A 16932-nucleotide genomic window follows, 5' to 3' on the forward strand; every position below is an offset into this window, starting at 1 on the left:
TAATGTGGACTTGGTGTTGTTTAACAACAGTCCCAAGGAGGTGCATGTGGACAGGAGGAGCGCCACGTGATCCCTCACCTGCGACCAGGAGCTGCCCTTGACAAGCCAATCGTCCAGACAGGGGAATATCTGGAGTGTCCGCCATCTGAGATAGGCTGCTACCACTGACATGCACTTTGTAAACACCCTGGGGGCAGTGGACAGACCAACAGTAGGACCGTGAATTGGTAATGATTCTGTCCCACCACGAAACGGATGAAGCGTCTGTGCCCCTGGAATACATGGATGTATAAGTACGTATCGTGTAGATCGATGGCAACGTACCAGTCCCCGGGATCCAAGGAGGGGATGATGGAGGCCAGGGAGACCATGCGGAACTTGAGCTTCACCATGTACTGGTTCAGACCTTGGAGGTCTAGGATGGGCCTGAGGCCCCCTTTGGCCTTCAGGATAAGGAAATAACGGGAGTAATACCCCTTGCCCATGAACTCCTCGGGCACCACCTCTATTGCTCCTAGTCGTAGGTGCTGCCCCATCTCCAGCTTGAGCAGAGCTTCGTGCGAGGGGTCCCTCAAGAAGAGCCAGGGCAGGGCGTGGTTGCACAGGAGGAAGTAAACTAGAGGGTGTAACCCCGGGAAACGGTGTTGAGAACCCATCCATCTGAGGTTAACCGCGACCATTCCAGGAGGAAAGCACACAACCAATTGGAGAAGGGAAGCTTTATTGGGGGTGGATCCCTGATGAGGACTGGCCCCCGAGCGTCCCATCAAAGACGCCTTTTCCCCGCCTGCTTGCCCTCAGAGGACCCAGGCTAGGGGGGTAGGCCAAGACTGCCTCTGAGGGTGTCTCTTATAGTCCCACTGCTTCTTATGGACGGCCTCGTACTTCAGGAGGGTGGCCTGGGCAGGAGTCTGTCGTGGCTTGAATTTAGGTTTTGCCAGAACCAGGACATAGAGGCCCACAGTCTGAAGGGTCGTGCGGGAGTCTTTCATGCCATGCAGCCTTGTATCTGTTTCCTCCGCAAACAGAGCTTTCCTATCAAAACGGGAGATCCTACATGGAAAACTGCGCCTTGCTGGACAGCCCAGAGAGTAGCAGCCACGACGCTCATCTCATGAACACCGCAGAGGCCATTGATCATGCGGCCATGTTCGCGGCATCCAAGGCTGCCTGTAGGAACACCCTAGCAACCACTGTCCCTTCCTCCACTAGTGCCTTAAACTCCTTCCTATTGCGCTCCTGGAGGGAGTCCTCAAACTTAGACAGGGAGCCCCACAGATTGAATTCGTACTGGCCCAGGAGAGCCTGATGGTTTGCTACTTGTAACTGGAAGCTCGAAGATTAATAAATTTTCCTTCCGAAAGACTCCAGTCTCAGAGTCTGTTGTTTCGGGTTGGGGCTGGCTGACCCTGCTGTTCCCTATGGCTGACCAACTCAACCACCAAGGAGTTGGGCACTGGGTGGGTATACAAGTACTCGTGCCCTTTAGTGGGTACAAAGTACTTACGTTCTGCTTTTTCAGAGATGGGGGCCAACGAGGCCGGTGTTTGCCACAGGGCATTTGAAATCAAAGCCACCCCTTCATGGAGAGGCAAGGCCACCCCACCCGGTGCCGATGGGGACAACATGTTAAACAGGGAGTCCAAGGGCTCCTCCATCTCCTCTGCCTGGAGGTGTAGGCTCACTGCCACCCTCTTTAAGAGTTCTTGGTGGGCCCTAGAGTCCTCCTGTGGGACACGGGGGGCAGGGCTGCTATCACCTCCTCCGGGCGGGTGAAGAGGCAGGTGTGGTGCTCTGGGTGTTGGCCGGCACTGGAGGGTCCACCACCTGGTCAGACTCTGGGCACAGTGCCGAGGACTTACGTCCCACCGACTCCCTCCTTGGGGGACTGGAGAGGGAGGCCGATGGTGCTACCAAAACTCCAGCCACCTAGCGAGTCCCCACCAGGGGCTGCGCTATAGGCCACAGTGCCCACTGGTACCATTCGGCTGGCCACGATGTTTGGTGCCATCGAAGGACACCTATGGATGGAGACCAGGCTGGCGTAAGATCCGCTGCTGTCCCTGGACTGGGAGGAGCAGCAGGGTCAGGATCTATGATGGTCACAGGACCGCGATCTTGACGTGGAGGACTGGTATCGACAGTAATAGCTGCTCCGCGAACAGCCTCAGTGGGTAGACCTGCAACGGCGAGATGCCGGCGATCGAAGCCCAGAGCTGCAAATGTCTTGACAGAGACTTGGAGCGGGAGTCCGAGCGAGAACTGCATCGATCGTGTCATGACTGACTGCGGTACCCTCTCCAAGACGAGGACAGACAGCAACGCCCGCCATGGTCCCGTCAATATTCGCTCCTTGAGGGGAAGCGGTGCTGCAAGTCACTGCCAGAGAGAACCCAGCCAGCCAATCTGGTCAGCATCGAGGGCAATCCACCTGGACTCTGCCCCGAGTGGTCACTGGGTGGTGATCGGCATCGGGAACATTCCCTTGACTGAGACCGGTACCGAGGGTTAAACGACTTGCAAATCTTGCACCTTTTGCTGATATGGGTTTCTCCCAGGCAGAGCAAATAGTCTGTGTGCGGGTCTCTCCTTGGCACAGAACGCCTGCAAGAGCTGCACAACTTAAACCGCGTGGCATGAGGCATGCCCTGGCCCAGGCTCACTGACTAACTAAACAGCTAACTAACTACAGGTACTAACAATGAATGAATGAACAGTTCTGGGGACAAGCTACAGCAGAGCTGGAGCAGAGCAGTTTTGACACACCTTCACTGGTAGCAAGAAGGAACTAAGGGTAGGGGGAGCGCGCAGCTCCTCTTACACCGCACCAGGCAGGCACTACTCCAGGGTTGCGGGGGGCATTCCCCTCTATGGGTGCTGCTAGGGGAAAAACTTCCCGCATCAGTGCACATGGCGAGCATGCACACCCATTGTGGAATGCACATGAACAATCAGTCGAAGAAGAAGAGGAGAAAGTTCTGTCCACTAATATGCCCTCGCTGAGAACTGTCAGCCGTCACTTTACAAGTCAGTTCATGTATATGCCTTACACACAAGTATTTCAATTGCTGATTAAACCTTACCATGTTTGAATACATTGCAAAAGATGAAGCCCATACGTATGGCTAGGCAGGCGTATAATTTATGGCAAAATCAGACAATATTTTTCTTGGATCTGCAGCAGCAATTAGCAAAAGCTGTTCCCAAAATTGTGCTGATCAATGAAACTTGTACAGAAAAATCATCTTACTTTCTATTTTAGCCAAATATAGTGTAGCAGAGGAAAAAAACTGCCAAACAAAAAAAACTTCACACTTTCAAAATTTGATATTAAAAAATGAGACATGCAAATACACTGTTCAGTACATTTACTACAACTGAAAAAAGATTAAATTTAGTTATCAGTGATAGAAACAAGAAAATTATTTATGGAATCTGAGCAAGTAATTTTTGGACATTTAATCTCTATAGCTAAAAAAAACTCCAACAATATGATCCCTTGCATGATTAAAATACAACTCTCTTGGCCTTCATAATATTCCAACAACTAATACAAAATAGCATTTGGCCAAATTAGGAAGCACTGTATTTAACAGAATCTGCAGGGAACAATTTTTCAAAGGAAAATATTTCAATGTCAAAATGGAAAAAGACTCAAGAGGAGAATGAGGACTTAAATGACTAGAAATACACTGTACAATTGGATTCAAAAATATTTTTAATTATAATTGGATCCTTGACACAACCTACAAAAGGTTATAATAAATCTATTTTTCAAGAAGGAATAAACAAAATCACAAGTTACCCTACTGAGCTTACTTACCGCCCAAGTTTTAGTCAGCCTGAAGATGGGGGCACTTTGCAATCCAGACACCACTGCCATAAGGGCATGCAGGTTATTCAGCTCATAAAGTTTCTGTAGATGAAAACACACACAACTGAAAAAATACTCCAACTGCAGTGAAGTGATGAATGTCCAGTGGTTAAAAATACTGATCAAACATTTTAAGATTACACAGAAGGCAAGTTAGGCTCATACGCAAAAAACAAACCATATTGTATCACAGTGTAAAAATGGTATCTTAATTAAATCTTTACAGTATATAACTGGTGAATCCTTGGATGACTGTAGCTATTATCTTTAGGGCACTGAGTTTCATGGGAACTTTGTTCTTTGTGATTCTGCACAGATGATCACCATATGTGAACCTCTCTCACTACACACTTTAACAGATTCCCTATTTATGTTGAAATTAATAGTTAAGATTTTTTTTATCCCCATCCTTTCATTTTTAATTAAAAAAGCAAAAGCCATACCAAAGTGATTCGTACAAATATTTTCCAAGCTTATATAGTAGATCTCACTATGACAAGGAAATAGGTCTTTTTTTGGTCTTTATAGCCCTTACTAGATTTGGTTTTGCTTTGTTTTTAGTTCTCTACTTCTATTGCATTCAGGATATATGAATGTCTTACACGACCCTCTACATTCTTACATCATCCTATATATAATGCAATAAATGATAAACATACTGGCAAATTAACTGTCTTCCCTACATTGCAAAATTAGTGAATTTGAACCCTGTAGAGTTGGCCAGCCGTGGGTACAGCGTGTGTATGAAAGTGGGTTATGGCTTGGAGCACCAACACTTTCTCCTTCCTCTGAGTGATGTGGGGAGCACCCATCACTCTCCGCTGTTATTTTATTAATTAATAAATCTTTAAAATTTAAACTCTTGGTGTGTTTCATCATCTCCTCCCCAAATGATTCTGTGGCCTCAGCCTGATCACCTGACGCCTCAGGCAGATTAGTAACTGAAATCTGTCATAACCTTAGAGGTCACCTACCCAAATATCAATCAAGCCTGATTCTTCTTAGCTAATGAGATCATAGCCAAAAGTTGTATGGATTCAGGGAAAAAAAAAAAAATTATGTAGGAAACAATCTTTTATCCATAAGAGCTGTGATCTTAAAAACCAGACTGCAAAACAGACATTTTGGTAATTGCAGTTTTGTTGTAGCCTTGCTGGTCCCATGACAGAGACAAAAGGTGGGTGAAGTAATATCTTTTATTATACCAACTTCTGTTGGTGAAAGAAAAGCTTTTGAGATACTCAAAGTTATTCTTCAGGTCTAGGAAAGGTATTTAGCTGTGACATTTAGTACAAGATAGAATAGATTAAACAAGAAAATTTTGGGAAAAAAACCAAATCTTATCAGATGATCAGAATCAAACACACATTAAAAATGCTGCTATGAACGGATGCTCCTGTGCTGTCAGTATTCCTGTGGTGGCAAAAGCCTCAAATAAAACTTCTATATTACAATCAATAAGTGTTATTCTGTTCAGACAGAACAGACAGATTGATATTACCCATAACATTATTACTAGAAGAAGAGGTCTCAGGCCCTTTCCTTCCAAACAGCAAAAATAAACAATGTATTTTAAAGAACATCAGCAAGAGCAAAGTAAAATATTCAGGGCCTGCAAATAGCGACAAGTGCTTAATTCAGATTATCCAACAAAACGGGTAATAAATTATACTGACAAAAAAATAAAATTAGTAAACATTAAAATTAGAAAATATTAATTAGTAAATTATTTGAAATACAGCATCTGAAAGCATTTTCTTAAACCAAGCACATTTTTGTTTAGGCATATAACTCCAGTTCTGGAGCTTTGGTCTGTCACCCTTTCTGCTGATGTCGTCACACTGATGAGGTCAAACACTACCACATGTTAACAGACACCACTACAGCCAAATGGAGTGTTAAACAAATATTTATCCACATGCATTTTTGAAAGACTGAACTTGCACATAAAAATTACAGCATATCAAGTCTCAAAACAAATAAAGTCTTACCTTAGCAGTTTTAATATAGTGACTCAAAACTTCAGCTCTTATTTTTAAAGTTTGTGCATGAAGAATCTCTCTAACGACCCAGAAGCTTACCTGAAAAAGAAAATTCACCTAGTTTTAAAACACATAAAAAGGCAATTAAAGCAAGTAAGTTTTATATATGAAGTGAAAAAATTAAATACATGAAAAATATCATACTTACAGCAACTTTATAAGTTAGCAATGTTAAGATTTTTATAGGAAATGCAAAAGTTAACTGATCAAAACTGCACATAATATTTATAAAATAAATTAAACTTAAAAGCCTTAATAATTCAAAACACTTCCGTATATGCAAAATGTGACTACATTAATATTGTTGAGATCCTCAACTTTTGAATTTCCTGACTTTAATATTTGAAGTTTACAACTTTAAGTTGCATTAATGTAGATACTTGCATTTAATTATATTAGATTTAAAAAAAATAGCTATCCTACAATATGAAGTTTAGAAATCTATTATACAAACTCTATAAACTGCGAGACCTACAACAGAAACAAAAATTCTGCTTACGAAGTTATGCAATTGTCTTTTTCTGTGATGCCAGAGAATTTAAACTACACTATTCTGAATTCAGAAGGAAAATATCATTTTGATACTATAGAATTATGAATTTAACCACTATGAAATTATATAACTCCACAGTACTTCAGGCAATAACGTAACTAAAAACTTGCAGTAAAAAAAAAAAAAAAAAAGTGTGTTGCATGTATATGCCGATTTCGAATGCTTATTTCCTCATTTGAAAGTTGTTCCTAAACCTTTTCTCCTCCCCAACAAAAGCTAGCCTTGCCTCAGATTTCTTCACTGAGGACTACCATATATGAAGGTAAGCTTTAAAGTTCTGCTGTTTGAGGTAAGTTTATGAAGAAAGCCTATTTCTAAATGGAGAAAGTATTTTTCCACAAATTATCCATCTCAAAAACAACTGAATATGTTGTGTGTAAACTTCGCCAAAACATTCACTTTTGAGCTGAGACCTGGCTTGAGTTAAGTTTCGGCTCTGCTGAAATCAATGGCAAAACTCTCACTTTCTTAAATGGGGCCAGGATTTCATTCTGAGAGTGGAAAGTTTCAGTTCCAAGGCAAAAAGAAAATCTGAGACAGTTATGAATGGACATAAATGGATGCAATAAAAGTTGAACTGCAACCTTCTTACAAGTTCACATTACTACAAAGTGATATGATCTGATTTTCAAAGATACCGAGCACTAGCAGCTTACAGTAACTTCAGTGTGATTTGTGGATGCTCAGCACTTCTGAAAATCTGACCAATAATATTTAAACTAAATCAAGGCCTAAAGTAGGAAGGCCTTCCTATACTCTAGATTCCACAGTTTGACGTCTTGTCATTGCTAGATAAACTGATATTTATAAGTAATTTATACTATGAAAATTTCCTTGTTAAAGTCTTATAAGATTCACAGATGTTATATTTTTAATATACTGCAGTAGAGCCTCAGAGTTATGAACACCAGTTATGAACTGACCAATCAACCACACACCTCATTTGGAACTAGAAGTACACAATTAGGCAGCAACAGAGAGAGACACAAAAAAAGCAAATACAGTACAGTAGTGTGTTAAACGTAAACTACTAAAAAAATAATAGGAAGGCAACATTTTTCTTTGGCATAGTAAAGTTTCAAAGCTGTATTAAGTCAATGTTCAGTTGTAAACTTTTGAAAGAACCACCATAACATTTTATTCAGTTACGAACATTTCAGAGTTATGAACAACCTCAATTCCCAAAGCGTTCGTAACTCTGAGGTTCTACTGCAGTATGATTATATACACGATATGGCAGGGGTGGGCAAACTTTTTGGCCCGCAGGCCACATCTGGGTATAAAAATTGTATAGTGGGCCATGAATGCTCATGAAGTGGGGTTGGGGTACGGGAAGGGGTGAGGGCTCCAGCTAGAAGTGCAGGCGATGAGGGGTTTAGGGTGTAGGAGGGTGCTCCAGTTTGGAACTGAGGGGTTTGATGGGCAGGAGGGGGATCAAGGTTGGGGTAGGGTGTTGTGGCTGGGACAGGGTTCAGGGTGCAGGCTACTGGCAGCACTTACCTCAAGCCATGGTTCCCAGCCAATGGGAGTTGCAGGGGGTGGTGGTTGGGGTGGGGGTAGCATGCAGAGTGGAGCCCCCTGGCTGCCCCTGGGGAGACATGTTGCTGCTTCCAGGAGCCACGTGGAGCAGCCCCCAACCCTGCTCCCTGGCTGGAGTGCCGGAGAGCAGTAAGCCCCAGATCCTGCTCCCCAGTGGTAGCTCAAGGGCTGGATTAAAAACGACTGGCGGGCCAGATGCAGCCCTCGGGCTGTGGTTTGTCCACCCTGCTATACAGTTTGAAGTCTACAGAAAACGTTGTACTGGAACATTCTTTTTTAAAGTGTGGCTGCTACCAAATACAACCTATCTCAAATTGCATTAACATTTCAAGCTTTCATTTTAAATATTTAAAAGTTATATTAAAACTTTGTCAATTTTAAAAAATAAAAACACTTTCTAGTTATGACGAATTAGCAAGTGAACACTGATGTACCTTATCTTGCAACTTTCTTTGTTACCCTGTTAAAAATGCTGAAAAAAGATCAGGGTTTGGCAGGATGTAATGCAACTGCTGTTTACAGAGTTCTAAAAAATAAACACTATAGACGCATTCTCTGCTGCATTACTCCTCCCATCCCCAAACTTATACTGCTTCTTCAACTTCTGAGAAACTAATAAATTATTTCTTGCAGACTCTGGCTGGATGTATAACCAGACACTATCCCTGTATCTACTTCCAGTAAGAAAAAGCCTTGTTTATCCTATCTAACCTCACACTGTGCAGTTTTACAGTTCCATATTTGTTTATACAGAACAGCACCAGGAGAGAGTCAAGTCCCTAAAGTACTGCATTCTTGTTGAAGTCACAGAAATTTGGTTAGAACTAAATGCACTATCATGAAGCAAAACAGCTCTTTAACATCATTCTGGTATCAAATGAAGGTTCAGAATCAGTATTCCAAATACTTCAAAACTGCATAATACCTAGAAGAGCATTACATACAGAACTCAGTTTTTTTTAATTTTTAAGCAGACTGATTACTGATAATTGGAGGTGGGAAACAGCAGCGGCTTCAAACCAGCCCCACCAAGTGAGTGCAGATAAGTTTGCTGATGAAGGGGAAGGGAGAAGGGAGCTTGTTAAGAGCATACATGCAATTATATATATATTTTTTTGCCTTTTGTTACCCAAAACCTCGTCTTCCTAACTAAACCCCCTTCCACCATCATTCCCCATTTTAAAATGGTGCCCAACTCATCTGCGGATTTACAGAACAAAGGCATTGACTTTTGATTGCTTACTTTAGAAGTATAATGTCAGAAAATAAAACATTAGGGAATAAATTCAAATAAATTAGTATGGCAATCTGATCACACAGTCCACATCAGATTAATGTCAGAAAGTAGACTCAATGTCCACTTTTCAATTCTTTGGTTTACTGGGCTAGGTGGAGCGGTGGGGGGAGGATGCAGTGTACTTTGTTTATCTGAATAAGAGCATCCCTTTTATCCTCGAGAGATCTAAATGAAGCTTTCGTGGAGATACTCTGCAATCCTTTCAAAGATTTCTAGTTATGTCAGCCTTGTTTCTTCCCCTGTGACAGGAGACTTTCCTATGCTACTCTGGGATGAGTTTGATTAGCTCTATTGCAGTAAACAGGCCTGCAGCATATGGGCCCAGGCAGTTTTGGGACACCACCAGCAGCTGGGTTCTCTGCACCTGTGTCAATCAGGGTCCAAACACGCCAAGGGGAGAATAGGGAGTATGAACCCTCAAAGAATAAGCACTTGAATCAACAGATTATATACAACTTTATTATATTATAAAAGGCGAGTAAGACTTTTTATGAAAGCTTGTAATGAACTAAACTTAATGGTCATTAGAAGATATGTATGAAGAGTGTGGTTATGAATGCATGTATTAGTGTACATAGAAAACCATGCTCACAATTTGTGGTGCAGTCAGGCAAAGAGAGGCTGCCTTCCCAACCAGACGATACTAGCTAAAAGCACCTAGAAACCCAGGAAGAGACATCCTGGCTAAAATTTACCTATCCTGAATATCCGTGCAGAGAGGAAGACCTTTTAAAAAAGGAGACTTGAAATTGAGGTCTTCTTACAGATAGAGAGCTGCGGGGATATAAAAATTTGGATCCACATCCACAACAAATAACTTGTATCTGACCCGGGATCCGCACCCCACTTTTATATGTATCCGCATCTGCTCATGCGCCGGCACCCTATCTCACTGTACCTCTCAGGAGGAGCATCAATGCGCATGCATCAATACCGTATAAGGAAGCTATATGGCTTCATAAATGCACACACTTGCTATATTATTATTTTAAACATATTATACAACAGGCATCAGAACAAATAGCATTTTACATACAAAAATAGTAAAATAAATGTCTCAAGTCAATAATACTCAATCACAAACTGAACTATAAAATAAAAAGTTGGGCACCAGTTTAGCTTGTGACTTATATCGGCCCTGAATTGCGGGACTTCGTCTTAGATGTCTCTCAGAACTGCTGATTTTCTTTGAAATATTATTATAAATCATCTACAGGTCCTGGCTAAGGTGAAATTTGAGTCTCATTAACTGTGTAACCAGAGACTGAGATGGCTCTCTTGGAGGGTGCACTGGATGCAGGGACGGTGGAATGCACAAACCATGCAACTCGACAGAAAAAGAAGAAGAGGAAAGTTGTGCAGCTGCTGGAGTGGTGGAGACAACATAAGCACATCTTCATTCTTTGTCAGCATCAGGGTGACATACTTTGATACTTCACCATCATCTCCACACTTGTTATTCGAATCCTCAAACTCTGTATGTGACAATTTTGTCTCCTTTGTCTATGTAGCTGACAAAAGAAGCATAAGATTCACTGCAGCAATATTTTTCCTCATGCAATGAGACAAGCTTCTTAGTTTCTTGATAATCTTCCTGTCTCTCTTCAATGAAAACATTTCATCCCCTTCGTCCGAAGATGTAGGAAAACCGCTACTCTACGCATAGGCCTAATTTCAAATTTTTCCATGAGACATTGCAAAGCTTTGACTTAGATTAACTTCATCAGTGGTAGAACGATGGAGATGCTTTTTCAGCCTTTCGTACCAAAAGGGCACTAAGTGGAGATTGGGCTGTGATGACTGCTCTAGATGACCGCTCTAGTACATCTGACACTTCTTTGAAGGGCTGAAGGAACTCTATTAAGATGTTCAAGGTATTGTGGTCAATGCTATCAATGAGCTGAGTATCCTCATTTTCTGTCAAAATTGCATATGGTCTGTCCCACTGCTCCTTGATTGTCTTAAACATGAGCAGTTTGCTGCTCCATCGCGTTTCTATATCTCCTTTCAGAGATTTTTACAACCCTCTTTGAAGTAACGAGATTTCGGCTTTGTTTGTTAGCACTTTAATTTTGTTGTCTGTTTCTTTACTGTGTACAAAATTCTATTTTGGAAAATGAGTGTCTCTATTGGTTTACACCAAGCAGTACAGAATTCATATGGGTGGATTATTGCCTCCTGCTATTTAATCTCCAATGTCATAAGAGACATTACTTTATACAGTTATACTATTGTAGTAGACTGTTAAAATGGTCTTTTAAGGCCTCCCTTAGCTGTATTGTTCCATCGCTGGCTCAAATTCAGCAGCTAATCTATACACCTTGACCCTCCATTGTCATGGTAGCTCTCCCCTCTTCACCTGACATATCATGCAATACACAACATGCAGCTATACCAAGGGGATATTTGCATCACTGAGATCCAATCTAGTGAATAAACAGCACCAGTGTCCCTTCAAATTTACCAGAAGCATATTCTCAGTCACTCTGCATCTGCTGGGCCAGAAAATGGATCTTTCTTTCGTGCTACCCAGGTGGCCAGTGTAAGGCTTCATAAGCCAGGAAAACAAGGGGTAGGTTGGGTCCCCCAGAATCACTATTAGTATTCAGCATCCTCAAGGGTAATCTGCTGGTATGGGAAGAACATCCCTCCTTACAGCTCTTTGAGAAATCATGTGTTCTTAAAGATGTGAGCATCATGTACTTTCACCAGCCATCCCACAAGTATTACTGAAGTCCCCCGGTGAACCACTAGAACGTCCACAACCATGGAAAAGTATCCCTTCCTGTTGATGTACTGGTGCCAGAATAGGATATTCATGCTATTGCCCCACAGCAGTTTGGGCAACCACCATTGTTACATATTCAGCCACTATTTCCTGTATATTACCCAGAGTCACAGTCCTATGCAGCAGTAGACACTTAATGATCGCAATTGGAAAATCCACAGTGGGGGCATTCGTTCATCCAACTGATTGCCCACTGACCAATAGCAATCTAACACTGAACATTTCCAAAGTGTGACCACCACTTGCTTCTCCACTGTAACTGCAGTTCTTCCTACAGTGCCCCTGAGCTGGGGGTCTGGGTCAAGCTTGGCACACAGATCCAAAACATGGCTTTTCACATCCGCAAGTTCTGCAGTCACTGCTTGTCATCCCAAACCTGCATTATGATGCGATGCCACCAAGCAGTCCTTGTTTCTTGGGCCCAGAAGCAGCAATGCACCATATGGCACTGCTACATGAATGCTAGAGGCAGCCTGGCAATTTTTTCAGCATCAGCCACCTCCGGCCACTGCACCTGAACATCTCTGCATCTTCCTCATTGCAATCCTGGTTGTAGTAATATTCATTCAAGTTCTGCAAATACAGGAGGATAATGCATCCTGTGTTTGCATCACTCAGCATTTGTGATGAGCTGTGCAGGGTCCATGTTTCTGCTGGAAAAATGGTGGATACCAAAAAGAAGTGCACAGGACTGTGGGAGTTGTAAGAAGTGACAAGCAAATTATAGGCTTTCCCCATCTTATAAGGAAAGCCTTATAAAGACGGAGAAAGTGGCATGGTGGGAACTTGATCCCTATCTCCCTGAACAACCTTGGCAAATCGATGGCATTCCATAAAGCACTGAGAAAATGTCCCACAAGACACTGATCTACACAGCAGCAAGGGGTAAACTGCAATATCTACTTGTCTTGCATTGTATTTTATATCAATGCAAGCAACTGTGGTGAGTATGCTCAGAGCCAGCACAAACACCCAAATGTGCATGCACTGGAGTGATAAATAAAAATCGGTGTTGTGACCGGTTTTCTCCAGGGTGCCACTTGGAACTCTGGTACCACTGAGCCCACCTGACCAACCAGCCTGGGCTCCCTTTACACTCTATTCCTGAGGCAAGGTGGATAAAGAACTGGTTAAAGGGGAGACTACAATGGGTCATACTGAAAGGTGAACTGTCAGGCCTGGAGGAAGCTTACTATGGAGTTCCTCAGGGATCAGTTTTTGAGACCAATACTTATTTAAGTCGTTATTACTGACCTCGGCACAAAAAGTGGGATGTGCTAATAGTTTGCGGATGACACAAGCGGAGTGATGCGCTAACCAGAGAAGGAACAGGATATGTCCTAGCAGGAAGAGTCTGATGACCTGTACAACTGAGTAAATAGTCACATGGATGAATTTAATTAGTGGAAAAGTGCAAGTCATGTCATATTAGGGATTCAATAAGAATTTTAGTATAAATGGACATATGCAGTGGAAGTACGGAGAGTAGAAGGAACTCGGAGTTGGTTGAACCAGGAATGCCTATAGCCGCCATGTGATATGGCCGTTAAAAAAAGCAATGTGTTTTAGACGCATCAGGCGAGGTTCACAAAGACTACGGCGGTGTTAGTCACCGGTGTATAGCACAAGGCCACTGATGAGACCCTATCTGGACACTGTGTGTAGTTCTGGTCTCCGTGTTTAAGAAGGATGAATTCAACTGGAACAGGTAGAGAAGGATACTGAGGAATGGAAATCTGTCTTATGAAAGGGAATGCAAACGTGGCTTGGTTAGCCTAAAAAAGGAAGTTATGGGGGGGATATGATGCTCGGGTAATATACCGAGGATAATCTAGGGAGGCCCGAAACAGAGAGGCATTATTAAGCTTAGTAAATGAATGGCAAAAGACAATATTGATATAAACTGGACACTAGGATTATAACTTGAATTAGATGAAGGTTCTAGACCATTAGCGAGTGAATTCTGGAACGCTTCCAAGGGGAGTATAGGGGCAAAAGACAACTGTCTTAAGACTAGAGCGTTGATAACTTACGGAGGAGGATGGTATATGATGCCCGCCTGCTCTAATATAATGGTCAATACCTTTCTATCTTTATAGTAATTTGAGTTCATCATTACCGGTATTGCTTATGGCTGCAAATTTGGAACTTGTCTTTGTTTATATCAAGCAGGGTTAAGTATGCCAGTGGTCGTGTGATTGGGAGTTGCAATGGGGATCTGATTTACTACAGAGAATTTTTCCTGGTGCTGGGGTGAGTCCTTGCCCACATGCTCAGGGTTTTACTGTGCACATATTTGGTGTTGGGAAGGATTTTACTCCAGGCAGATTGGCAGAGGCCTGGAATTTCGCTTCTCGGCAGATGGAGAGAATACCTTGCTCGGAGGATTGTCTTCAGCTGAGTCTTCAACCACATTTTGAGGACTCCAGTAACTCGCAGGCAGAGGTTTGGTTTATGAGTGGATGGGTGAAATTCTGTGGCCTGCATTGTGCAGGAGGTCAGACTAGATGATCATAATGGTCCCTTCTGACCTTAAAGTCTATGAGACTGCACTTAACCAGCACACATATAGGTAGGGACACACCCAGCTACAGTTTTACACACAGATGCTGAGATCAGCTAAGGAACTGCCCAGTACTCAAGTGCACACCCAAAATTATACTGTCTTGTGCTGCACAGAGAACTGCACAGAGCAAGTTGATTTACACTTTAACCTCAGGTGTCCTCGTCCTCTTGCAAGGGTTTAACATTCGCTGCTGTGATGGTGACTCTCAGATACACTTCTTCAATGCAGACCTATTTTCCATGAATCTCCCCTCACATTGTCTCATCTTCAATTCATTGAGGCCAAAGTCAACCTCCTAACTTTTCGTCTCTAATATTCTCTGTTTAAAAAAAATCCTCACTCATGTAGGCTTTCAAACCACAGACTAATTTTCTCTCTCTCGCCTTCTTGCCCCACACTGCAGATGTGACCAATTCCTGTGAATCTTCACACTATTTAAAATATCCTCCTTCGGCCATGCAAAAGGCTGAATTGCTTGTCCATGAAAGGGGTTTGAACATTTAGCATGCTTCACCCTAACTCCCAATCTAAAATGCCATTCCCAACATGATCTCATTCTGACCACACTGCCCATATCCTTGAATACCTCTATTTCCAATACATTGCTTACCACACTGAAATCTTCTTGACCTCATTTTCAAGATTCTCCATCACTCAGCCTGAACTATATTTCCCCTACTCCTTCTGCTACACCAATGAGTCCAATCCTTGATGCTCCTTTGTTTTCTTCTCATTCTCCTGTTGCTGTATCCTCTTTCACGTTGCCCTTTATGCCTGGAATACCCTTCTAAACCCAATTAACCAAGCCAATAACTCCTCCTCATTAAAGTCCATTCTAAAAATGCTCTTTTGCTGAGTTGCCTATGATGGGTTCTCAAATATTTTCATAGCGTGTAGGCTGTATGTTGATAGTGTATCATGAAACACCTCACTATTCATTTGTGCTCACATACGATTCCTTTGTCAATGTGTTGCTTTCTGGGCAAGTGGGGCCTTTATAAAGTGTGCTTTAATCCACTGGCTACTGTAAAGAAATGAATTTCAGGAAGGGAATTTTCTGCCATTTTATTCTATTCTGTCCTTTGATGTGTGTACACATGCATGTGTTGGTCTACACACAAATAAAAGGAAATGCAAGGAATGAGAAGTAACATCTATCAAGCCAGGGTAATGATTATTTTTGAGTGTTCAAATTTGCTAGCTGTTTATTAGAAAAGTTAAAAAACCACCACCACCACCGCCAAAAAAGAGACCACCACCACAAACCTGGTGCTCCTGACTCTCAAAACTTATAAAATTTGAACGTAACACAACAAGAATCATGAGGGTTAGACATAGCATTAGGATTATAATAATAAATTTATGTGGTTATTGTAAGGATGTAGAATTTCTATATAATCTAAGAGGACTGAGATGTAATAATTTCATGAACTCTGTAGGTGACCTGGCCAGTGAAGTTATCGTAAACTGGGTTATAAAAGACTTTTCTGTATGAGCCTAATATGGACCTATGGGAAAAAAAACAAGCAAGGAAGCAACCATAGAACAAATACTTGTGGGGCAATTAAAGACAATGGAGGAAAATGTTAGCTTTGAGGAAGATTCTATGTCCTGTCTCCACCAAAGTGACACAGCTGATCTTCCAGTTATGGAAATGAAGAGATCAAAAGAACATCATAAAGTTTTCTTTATGCACACAAATATATGGCTTTAACCTGTGGGTTCATGGCTGTGTAGTCCGTTATTTCTGTTAATTCCCTCTGTGTAACCTCATCCTTAGTAGAATAGCTGGAATAATTTATGGTCTTCGCCAGGAGAATATTTTCTACTGTCCTGTGATGTCTCCTCTTTTAGCAGGCTCTTATTATTTCCATTACACCAAACATCTTAACTTGTGATTCATACTGGTTATATGCTTCAACAACCTTAATTATCTGCATTCCACAGCAGAATCTAGCATCATTGTTTGCAGGGAACTACTATCCTTTGCTGAAAAGACTACCCCTATTCAGGAAGGCTTCTCGGGAAACAGATCTCACTGACCTGCAAAGTCCAATGTGCTGTCGTTGTTCTTTGAGTTTAGCCCATTTACACTACATGGTCTTTTAGATGTACTGAAGGATACATGACTCACTAACTGTAAATCAGATCTTTGCCCTTCCTGGATGGTAAAGGAGAGTAATTGGGCCCTGAAACAGGGTGATTGAGAGGCTGCCATGGGTTTTTGTTGTATTTAGTTTTTTTTCTCCCACTTGGGCACCACATGTCAAAGG

General features: G+C 42.1%; 1 protein-coding gene across 3 annotated transcripts in view; it reads right to left on the reverse strand.

Moving 5' to 3' along the window:
- The window catches only part of RALGPS2 (Ral GEF with PH domain and SH3 binding motif 2), a 314141-nt gene that overhangs the window by 185019 nt on the left and 112190 nt on the right, over positions 1-16932 (reverse strand). For all 3 annotated transcript variants that reach the window (XM_075067906.1, XM_075067905.1, XM_075067907.1), the window contains 2 exons: positions 5866-5955; positions 3824-3916 (listed from right to left, as the gene is read on the reverse strand). In XM_075067906.1, the coding sequence (XP_074924007.1) occupies positions 3824-3916; positions 5866-5955 (183 nt within the window). The remainder of the gene's footprint in view (positions 1-3823; positions 3917-5865; positions 5956-16932) is intronic.

The sequence above is a fragment of the Chelonoidis abingdonii genome, chromosome 7 (genome assembly GCF_003597395.2).
Source record: "Chelonoidis abingdonii isolate Lonesome George chromosome 7, CheloAbing_2.0, whole genome shotgun sequence".
NCBI classification, from domain to species: Eukaryota; Metazoa; Chordata; order Testudines; family Testudinidae; genus Chelonoidis; species Chelonoidis abingdonii.